Raw genomic sequence first — 10,579 nt, 5'->3', positions numbered from 1 at the left:
TCGCTTAATGTATGCTCATCTGTATATTTGTATGAAGCTTATAAGTGCAGTTACCATTCACACTTGGTAACTATTTTGCAAATTAATGGATCGATAGCATTCATAGTTTTACTTTGCATGCATTCATAATATCTTTTTTTTCTTTTTCACCAACCAATTCATGCAGTTACCACACCTGGTTTGCCTATCACTTGCAGTGAAATCTGATATAACACTGGTAACACGCTGGCGTCGACATGTTTCAATGCGTCAATGCAATATTTGCTGAAAGGCATTAAAAGACTGGAACCACATAATCGTGGTGACATAAAACTGTATAGATTACAAGAATATTGGATCTGATATCAATAAAAGTTTCATGTCTACAATATCATCACTCACATTACACAGATTTGACACGGCGTATTAGCAAAGTGTATTTTTTCAACAGAAAATTAAAATGAAATCTTTCATCCGCTACAGACGAGGTTCTTGCCAAATAATTAGATGTTCACACCATTACAGGGCATGTAGTCACCGAGCTTCCTGTGCTGGAAGCTATTAAGAATCCCTTTACATCCAGACCGGCATGTGGAACCCTCGATACCAGCATCACTTCCTATTCGTTTGTCAGTGTTATGTTCTAGTTGTAATGTGTGTTTATAACAAGAACACTTATATGGACCGTTGGTCGAGTGGTTTTGTGGTATTTCGCCAATTAATATGATCGCTTTGTCTCAATTTAAAATGTTAAATATTCAGATGCCACTATACTCGGTATCATGATATATGCACGAACAATTACGTTTGTATTCATATCTGGATATGTGTAGAGTGCTTTAAATTTCTCGTCCCCTGCAAGGAATTCATTTTTGAAGAGTTAAAGGTGAAAATGAAACATATTTTAAGCAAAACGTCCATAGTGGTTAGCGCTGATGTTGTAAGGGGCATCCTTTGGTCAGTTGGTGTTGGCAGGGCGTAATTAATTGTGCTCATTCCCGTAGTGTTTTGCTGCCCTGAATGTAAAGAGACATAGGACTTGGTGGTGACTATGACTACATAGACAATATGTCTTTGATTCATAGGCCAAAGATATAGATAAGATACAGAATATCACACCATGACCAAAGTGAGGAGCGACTGAGTGTTTTTGCTGGTGAATTGGTGAAGGACTAAATGTAGGGTGCGTGTATAAGTAAGTGTATGTAGACGTGCGTAGGTGGATGAGCAACTGAGTAAGCGATTGTTTGAGTGGGTGTGTGTTTTGTTGGTGCGTTAGTGAGTGAGTGTGTGTGTGTTTTGCTGGTGCGTTTGTGAGTGTGTGTTTTGTTGGTGCGTTAGTGATTGAGTCTGTGTGTTTTGCTGGTGTGTTAGTGAGTGTGTGTTTTGTCGGTGCGTTAGTGAGTGTTTGTGTTGTATGTGCGTTAGTGAGTGTGTGTTTTCTTGGAGCGTTAGTGATTGAGTGTGTTTTGTTGGTGGGTTAGTGAGTGTGTCTTTTGTTTGTGCGTTAGTGAGCGTGTGTTTTGCTGGTGGGTTAGTATGTGTGTCTGTGTGCGTGGTGTTGTTGCGTTAGTGAGTGTGTGTTTTGTTGGTGCGACAGTGTGTGTTTTGTTGGTGCGTTAGTGAGTGTGTGTTTTGCTGTTGTATTTAGTGAGTGTGTGCTTTGCTGACTCATTAGCGAGGGAGTGATTGTGTGGTGTGTTTTGCTGGTGCATTAGCGAGGGAGTGAAAAAGTGAGAGAGTGAGACAGTGGATGCACATATGTTCGTGACTCGAGTGAGTGTGTGATTGAATGAGTAGTGGTTTAGTGAGTTAGTGAGTGTGTTAGTGGATACGTTGTTAAGTGTGTGGTTGAATTGGTGTTTGCATATGCGGCTGGGGTGGGTGTGTTGAAGGAGGTCATGTATTGTCGATCGAACCAGCGACTGGTATCGCACACCCATATTACCCATAGAACGCCGGTGACAAAAAATCAATTTGCTTCTCGTTTAGCACGTGCAGTTACGTGACGAAAAACGCCTCTTTTACCCAACCACCCTTTAACATGGCTGGTAACGAACGCTATTACCCACGTAACAATAACACACTTAGCTCCAGATCGATTTTCACTCATACTACAAGGACCATGCACGAACATATCACAGACTTGAGGATTGTGGACATGCCATTTAGCAAGAACTGCTTGTCACTTAACCTCCATACTGAGCGGTCCAAGTGTTGTTTCAACAACACTTGAACAACATGACTTCCGCTGTTTTCGCTCGACATTTGAATCAACACGTGACGGCTAATAGCACTTTAAGTACGTAGAGACTTGACTTTTTATGTGTGTTCTCATAGACACGTGCCATGCATTGTACTAATCTTTACAGACAATTATTGTAAACGTCTTCTCACCTCACTGAGTGGACGTGTGTGAGTGCGTATGTGAGTGTGAGTGAATGGGATGGTCGTGGTGGCTGGGATGGTCGTGGTAGCTGGGATGGTCATGGTAGCTGGGATGGTCATGGTAGCTGGGATAGTTGTGTGTGTGTGTCTGTGTGTGTCTGTGTGTGTACGTCAGTATAACGTCATCTTACGCAGTGTTGCGATAATGACGTCTGTGCATTGTTAAAGCTGTAGCGTGATGGCGTCATAGATTGTCTGATTCCTGAACTCAATCCGTCTGTCCTTGAAAACGATTTGCAGTTTTGCAGTAGTTGTGTGCATTGAATAGTTAACAATGAAGTTATGTGACAATATCCAAGAATAATTATCGTGTGTCAGGTGTTGATTCTCCTTGGTATTCCTTTGTGTCAGGTGTTGATTCTCCTTGGTATTCCTTTGTGTCAGGTGTTGATTCCACTTGGTATTCCTTTGTGTCAGGTGTTGATTCTCCTTGGTATTCCTTTGTGTCAGGTGTTGATTCTCCTTGGTATTCCTTTGTGTCAGGTGTTGATTCTCCTTGGTATTCCTTTGTGTCAGGTGTTGATTCTCCTTGGTATTCCTTTGTGTCAGGTGTTGATTCTCCTTGGTATTCCTTTGTGTCAGGTGTTGATTCCCCTTGGTATTCCTTTGTGTCAGGTGTTGATTCTCCTTGGTATTCCTTTGTGTCAGGTTTTGATTCTCCTTGGTATTCCTTTGTGTCAGGTTTTGATTCCCCTTGGTATTCCTTTGTGTCAGGTGTTGATTCCCCTTGGTATTCCTTTGTGTCAGGTTTTGATTCTCCTTGGTATTCCTTTGTGTCAGGTGTTGATTCTCCTTGGTATTCCTTTGTGTCAGGTGTTGATTCTCCTTGGTATTCCTTTGTGTCAGGTGTTGATTCCCCTTGGTTGGTATTCCTTTGTGTCAGGTGTTGATTCCCCTTGGTATTCCTTTGTGTCAGGTGTTGATTCTCCTTGGTATTCCTTTGTGTCAGGTGTTGATTCTCCTTGGTATTCCTTTGTGTCAGGATTTGATTCCCCTTGGTATTCCTTTGTGTCAGGTGTTGATTCCCCTTGGTATTCCTTTGTGTCAGGTGTTGATTCTCCTTGGTATTCCTTTGTGTCAGGTGTTGATTCTCCTTGGTATTCCTTTGTGTCAGGTGTTGATTCTCCTTGGTATTCCTTTGTGTCAGGTGTTGATTCTCCTTGGTATTCCTTTGTGTCAGGTGTTGATTCTCCTTGGTATTCCTTTGTGTCAGGTGTTGATTCTCCTTGGTATTCCTTTGGAAATGAGCAGTTATAGCTAAAATAATTTTAGATGAATGACATCTGATGAAGTACGTCTTGTTATAATTAATCGTCAAACTTCGTGAACTTCAGTGCAACTGATAACTGGCACGTCATCAGTGCCTAATGGTTGCAACCATCATGACATATCATTGCAGATATCATCACCAAGACGAACACCAGAGAGAACCATCACTACCATTGAAAACAGATTCTTCATACTCATAAATGTCATAATCATCATCATCGTCATCATCATCATCATCACCACCACAACAACAACATCATTGCCACCACGATTATTACTGTTTTGATCCTTGCCATAACTACACAACTTCAGTTACCACTACCACTTCAGCCATAGTCACAACCGCCTCTGCTATCACTTATACAACTGGTACGGCCACTTTCGCTTTTAAATATAAACACCAGTATCATTTAAAGACAGAGACACCATTATTCACAGGCAAAGCCCGAAAACAAAACCTTCTCCACTACCACTATTATTACCGCTGTCAATAGTAACACAAACACCTCGTCCTAGATCAGACCTACTACTAGCACCATCGATAGCATGAGTCGGCAAATACAGCCGTCCCCACCAGCACTACGAATATCACTACCAAGAATAACACCACTAAAAGTACGATAAGACACACCGCTGATACTTGACCACAACCATACCAGATACCAGATACCATGACCATCCCAGATACTACGACCATCCCAGCAACCACGACCATCCAAGATACCACAACCATCCCAGCTACCACGACCATCCCATATAACACAACCATCCCAGCTTCCACGACCATCCCAGATACCACAACCATCCCAGCTTCCACGACCATCCCAGATAACAAAACTATTCCAGCTACCACGACCATCCCATCCACCACGACCATCCCAGCTTCCACAACCATCCCAGCTACCACCACCATCCCAGCAACCACGACCATACCGGATACCACGACCATCCCATATAACACAACCATCCCAGCTTCCACGACCATCCCAGATAACACAACCATTCCAGCAACCACTATCATCCCATCCACCACAACCATCCCAGCTATCACGACCATCCCCGACCATCCCAGCTACCACAACCGTCCCAGCTTCCACGACCATCAAAGCTACCACGATCACCTCCGCTACCACGACCATCTCAGATAACACAACCATCCCAGCAACCACGCCAATCCCATCTAACACGACCATCCCAGCTTCCTCGACCATCCCAGCTACCACCACCATCCCAGGTACCACGACTATCACAGATAACACAACCATCCCAGCAACCACGACCATCCCAACTTCCACGACCATCCCGGCAACCACGACCATCCACGACCATCAAAGCTACCACGATCACCTCAGCTACCACGACCATACCAGCTTCCACGACCATCCCAGGTAACACAACCATCCAAAACAAACACTACCATCCAAAACAAACACTACCATAAAGATCACTCTCCTTATTACCATTACTCACAGATCCTGTTGCTGCTCCTACGGCGGAGACAGCATCGAATTCATAAACTATTCCCTGTGTGTTTCCTTTGTAAGAAAAGTATTTCGTAATTAAGAAAACAGGAAATATAAAGAATCGCACAGTTTAATCAATGTCTCATTAAACACGGGCTTTTCTACTCGACCTTTCTCCAGCATCAAGGAATATGACTCATGTCAATATGTTTGCAAAGGAATTAGCTCTAATGAACGTTCCAGTGCCGTCTAAAACCAGGAATCATCCCAACGAGAAAGACATCAACGTCAAAAATAAATAAAAAGTCAGAAATGTATGCACTTCCTGAACAAAGTATAAATCAATGAGAACTGGTACTGATATATTTGCTTTCAACTGAGTGACGATCTATTAATATTAATCAAAGAACCAAATTCTAATAAAGCTGCACATAATGTACACAAGTTGGAATCCGTCTAAATCGACTTCCCTTGTAACAGATCTAGAAAACAGCATAATTCTAACAGCCACAGAGCATGGAGCCAAAGAGTATACTCTTTAGAAGGCTAGAGCCAGTCTCTGCTCCGGTTAACAAAGAACAACAGTTTTATTCATCGTTGTTGCAAAGGGTGTGCCATCTTGTGTTGTGTCTTATGAAAATTAAAAGAGTGTTTCTGCTTTTCTTTAAAAAAAACAATGTGTATGCACAATTACAAATGCGGCGTTAGGTTTTGTGTTACAAGCACATAAACAGATTTATATTATGAATTCATTTGCTATGACTAACTCACAGTGTCATTGAGCAAATGTCATGCGATTACTACCAAACGCAAATTACGATTTCATCTTCATTCTACTACATTTTGTGAGGACAGACATTAATCGCTACTGTAAGGATGGATGTAAAGCAACACATAAAATGCTGTGCTGATGCCTGCAAAATCCTTGGCATTTAAAATCTGCAATGTGAAACATCTTCATCTCAGTCTTGGTTCCAAAAGTAGAGTAATTATTAAGTAGACGAAAGACGTACGTGACCACTTGAAACACAATAGCCTTGTACACAATAACTGGCCTTGTGTAGTCAGTAGACTGGTATTGATAAGATACTGAACGTGTAATAGAAAGTTGCTTCAAAGTTAATTTATTACCGGTACGTACTTACGTGTATAGGCTCTGAATCACTGTGTTGAATTGTCAGAGACAAAATATATTTTAGCTATCTTAGATAAGAGTAGAAGGATTTATTCAGTAAAAAGGGTGCAGACCCAAGTACAACTTCGCTGCAAGATATATACATACAAGGTGCTTAAGTTCGCAACAGCAATATTTGTCAAACATACACTCACAGCATATGCATTGGAAATATACACGATGTCATATGCATTCACAGCTATCAACAACGCAACATGAAACCTTCCTTGAGAAAGTTTTGAAGTTGAGCTAAATATTTAGAGTTGGCATTTTAAAAGTGATTTATTAGATATTCTTTCAAAATGGACAAAACCATGCTTTTATAGGTATATATAAACTGAAGGGTTTTTTTCAAAATGGTTCCCCAAATTGTTTCAGTCTTGAAGTTATAGCATTGTGACGAACGCAATCAATGATAACACGTGGCCAAACTTTAGCATTCTGGTTTCCAAAAAAGTGATTTTTTCGAAAAGGATGATTTGTTCCATTTGCACGTGCAGTTTGTGCAGAAAGGGTATGAAAAGCGGTGTATTCTACCGTTCATTACACTTGTGAGGAAAAGCACACAAGAGAAGTGCCACGTCTTACAGCAGCGGAGCGAGAGAGAGCCGTCGGGATGTCGCAAGTGGGGGTCTCAAAAAACCGTGAGATTGCAAGAACTCTTCGCTGCACCAGGTAAACCATTATCCGACTCTTTCGTCGTTTCAACCATACTGGCCAGACATCCGACCGTCCAAGAAGTGGAAGATCGAGAGTACCAATCCCTGCAGAAGACCGACACCTGCGCACTCTACATCTGCGTAACAGATACCTCACCATGACGTCATCAGCAGCGACAGCGCTAGGTCACTTCGTCAGCAGGAACACAGTCATGAGACGACTTCGGGCTGCTGGTATCCGGGCATATCGTCCATTCCGTGGGATGACCTTTACTTTGTTTTTATACCCCCTATGGACGCAAATGTAAACAAAAGTGCTCAAATTGGAACAAATCTCTAAATCATTTCCCAACACGTTTGAAAATGACCCAGCAAAAAAATTAAACAGTTGGATCTTATGTATGTTTGTTCTGATTTCATTTATGGACAAATTAGTAGGGTGTGTACTTTCTTTTGTACTTCAGTTTATTAACTTCCGTTATTCCATTGCCTAAACCTGAAAGTAATATACATGTTTTTAAATCTGTATTATGTACTGATAATAGGTATGACGGATTCAATTTTTTTTAACAATTAATGGTACAGCTGAAATCTAAATTGGAGTGGTCATTTAAAGAATAAAGAATAGACCGAGTGTTTCAATCCTTAACCCATTGCGATACGTTTGAAATGAATACACCAGTGTGAATACACCACGATATCATAAAACTAATATAGACTTTATTATTCAGTTCATTTGATATACGCATTGATAATGAAATCCGTCTTTGTAAACAGTTAGCCTCTCTGTTTCACATGATATTTATTTTCTTTTTAAATAATATTATGTTTGTTTTTATGTTTTATCTTTACCGCAAAAAATGCTTAGCAGGATGCATAAGTATCAGATTCTTAGGAGATAAACATCATGTGTTGGCCAATTTCCGGGTGTTATTGAGTATTTGAAGCACGGGAATGCATTTGGAACCGACGGCGTCAGCCGGAGGTTTCAAATGAAATATTCCCGTGCTTCAAATACTCAATAACACCCCGAAATTGGCCAACACATGATGTTTATCGACATTGTAAACACAAAAGTAAACCAAAGGGGTTTTAGTGTCTGCACTCGTTTACATCGAATACGGACACAGCAGTGAAGTGTCATCAGATTTCAGCTGGTTCCCATGGTAGCATCTGGAGTTGCTCATTTGTGACGTCATTCTAACTTTACGTCACAATATGATTTGAATGACGTCACCACTGTTGATGACACAACAAAACAATTGTTTACGTGTCAATACGCGGTGAATAGTCTTTCAGTTTCCGGGAATCTAATACCATTTAATCATGTTTTTCAACCAATCAGATTACAGAACACAGCAACTTTTGGTTTACAATATATTATAACACTACAAATGTCATTGTTTCAGCGGATAGTGATTATTCCCTGTCGAGGACGTTCTGGGATCTGTTATCATTAAGAAAGTAGAAGAATTTGAAATTTCAATTTGGATAGGAAGTATCAGCTTTAAGAAGCTTTTCACAGACAGGCATCTCTTAAACTTACACATGGACAGCACATACGCTGTGGTAGCTCGATATAAGTGCATGGTGCCATTCTTGATTTTGATGGTTTTCAAGAAGGCCGATGAATTACTCTAGACAATTAATTTTGATAAACATCTTGTAAATCCACGCCATGTACAAACCATCTTCCAAGGGCGATTTCGTACAAATAGTTGTGGTCATGAGGAAGAGCAAGTGCTGATGCACTCTCCAAACATTCATTATTATTATATCAACATTGATTGACTCCCATATATCTCCCACTTTTTAAAAAATAAAATTGAAGTTCTTCTTGCTGTGAAGAGAACAATTGAGATGCCGGGATGATTTTGTGTAGAGTAATTACACACTGCGTTTTACACCAAGTTATTATCGAGTCGTTTCTATTCAGATATGTAATCAGAAGATGCTCTTCAATTGGTGTCTGGGTAATCTCCACTATATTTCCTTCGACTGTCATCGTTGTATGCATTAGGCTAAATAAAAAAGGTGATATGTTTGTCGGGCATCGGCGCGTCACTTTAATTTATGGACGTATTTTTTTATTGCCATTTTAAAAAATGATTTTGACTTGGCCGCGTCCCAATCATCCATTTGTGCACTATAAGAATGGGTGTTTGTGAGAACGAGTGTTACTCAATCTACAACTCATTATCGCGTGCTAAACGTACCAAGCTGTATTTCTGAGAGAAAAAAAAATAAAAATGTATTCCTCCCTCGTCACTTTTTTCTATCAAAAATTAGTCCTACCGTCCTCGTCACATTTGAAAAAAATGTGCCCAAGAAACATTTGATTATTTTTATGCAGCCTTATAGAACAGAAATGCCGAACATGTTGGAGTTTCAAGAAGACATGAATAATTGTGCATGCACAATAGATACCATTTCAGTTGTCTGGACGTTTAATAGCTTCACGTGTATTGTGTATGTGTCATTCTCATTTATCTCACGAACGAGAATTGAGCGATTGAGAAAAGAATAACCGCGCAGCGAAATATTGAACTTTCCTTTTCTTTCCTTTTGAAAAATACATGTGTTTGAATTACAACACCTGTTATGTGACCATGTGTTATTCAGTACAGATGATTCAGTGTGGACTATATGTACCGTCAATGTCTTACCACTGAATTTGTTCCAAGCTATTGGCGTATGCAAAAAGAATAAAACTCGGTTCGTGAGTGAGTGCATATATGTAACGACACATCGACACTGTTTCAGTCGAGTCATGGACAGTAGAACAACTAGACTATCACAGTTTTTTGGACAATACATGATACAAACTACAGATCATAGGTTATCTACAGGTCTACTGCGACAGACAGTACTTGTGCTAGCTACAAGGAACCTAGCTGAGTTTACACCACAAAACTCTTTCATTGTCATAGCAAAACAGTCCTGACTGTGTCATGGGAATTATTAAGATAGGGTGTTCGTGAATTGATGAACCTCAGCAAAATTCCTGCTTATATGACGGCGGTCTGTAAATAATCGAGTCTGGACCAGACAATCCCGTGATCAACAGCATGGTCTATGCAACTGATACGATTACATATATCAACCAGGCATTGTCAACTGAATTCATGCAGATATGTTGTATCATCCATTTTCTCACTGATTCTGGCAGTACGTTTCGATGTACGTATGTTTCATTCCTCTGTGTACAGGTCATCTGTTGTGCTGTCGAATGAATCAAGGCTGATTAGTGAAATATACTGCGTTTTTCACTAGTAATTATGGCTTATGTTTATCACGTTGCACAACAACGTTTTGGTTGTTATTTTATCAGGTTTATATCAAGGTTCAGTGGTTGACAGAAATATAAATCTTTTTTTTTTCGTATGCACCTTGGCCTAGATTTTCGAAGCTCTCATAGCGTTAGGACAGTCGTAAGTTACTATTCATGTACGGCACTTGCGACTAGCGCTAAGCCTTCTCCGAAAATCTTGGCGCAGGATCTGGAAATAAGGATTTGTGTCGAACGTACGGTTGTAAAAGTTTAGTTCCATCGCATTCATTCTCTATTCATTAAATATTTGGCTGTG

The 10,579-nt window shown here is 40.4% G+C and overlaps 2 protein-coding genes across 2 annotated transcripts; one reads left to right on the top strand and one right to left on the bottom strand.

The window, feature by feature from the left end:
• Positions 1–2,731: 2,731 nt before the first annotated feature.
• Positions 2,732–4,350, bottom strand: LOC137256476 (uncharacterized). The gene is made up of 2 exons (XM_067794315.1): positions 4,328–4,350; positions 2,732–3,662 (listed from the first exon to the last, which is right to left on the bottom strand). The coding sequence occupies exons 1-2, from the start codon at positions 4,348–4,350 to the stop codon at positions 2,732–2,734; spliced, it is 954 nt and encodes a 317-aa protein (XP_067650416.1).
• Positions 4,351–4,367: 17 nt separating this feature from the next.
• Positions 4,368–4,844, top strand: LOC137256475 (hepatitis A virus cellular receptor 1-like). Its single transcript, XM_067794314.1, has one exon. It carries the CDS (start codon positions 4,368–4,370, stop codon positions 4,842–4,844), a length of 477 nt encoding a protein of 158 aa, XP_067650415.1.
• The last annotated feature ends 5,735 nt before the right edge of the window (positions 4,845–10,579 follow it).

The sequence above is a fragment of the Haliotis asinina genome, chromosome 11 (assembly GCF_037392515.1).
Source record: "Haliotis asinina isolate JCU_RB_2024 chromosome 11, JCU_Hal_asi_v2, whole genome shotgun sequence".
Classification (NCBI taxonomy): Eukaryota; Metazoa; Mollusca; class Gastropoda; order Lepetellida; family Haliotidae; genus Haliotis; species Haliotis asinina.
This window is presented reverse-complemented; position numbering and strand designations above follow the sequence as displayed.

Excerpts from the sequence above, each read along its gene's own strand:
- LOC137256476 (XM_067794315.1), bottom strand. The coding sequence starts at position 4,350 with ATGGTTGTGGTCAAGTATCAGCG. Across the intron at positions 3,663-4,327 it reads GTTGTGGTCAAGTATCAGCG|GAATACCAAGGAGAATCAAC; the intron begins GTGTGTCTTATC and ends TCATTTCCAAAG.
- LOC137256475 (XM_067794314.1), top strand. The coding sequence starts at position 4,368 with ATGACCATCCCAGATACTACGACCATCCCAGCAACCACGACCATCCAA.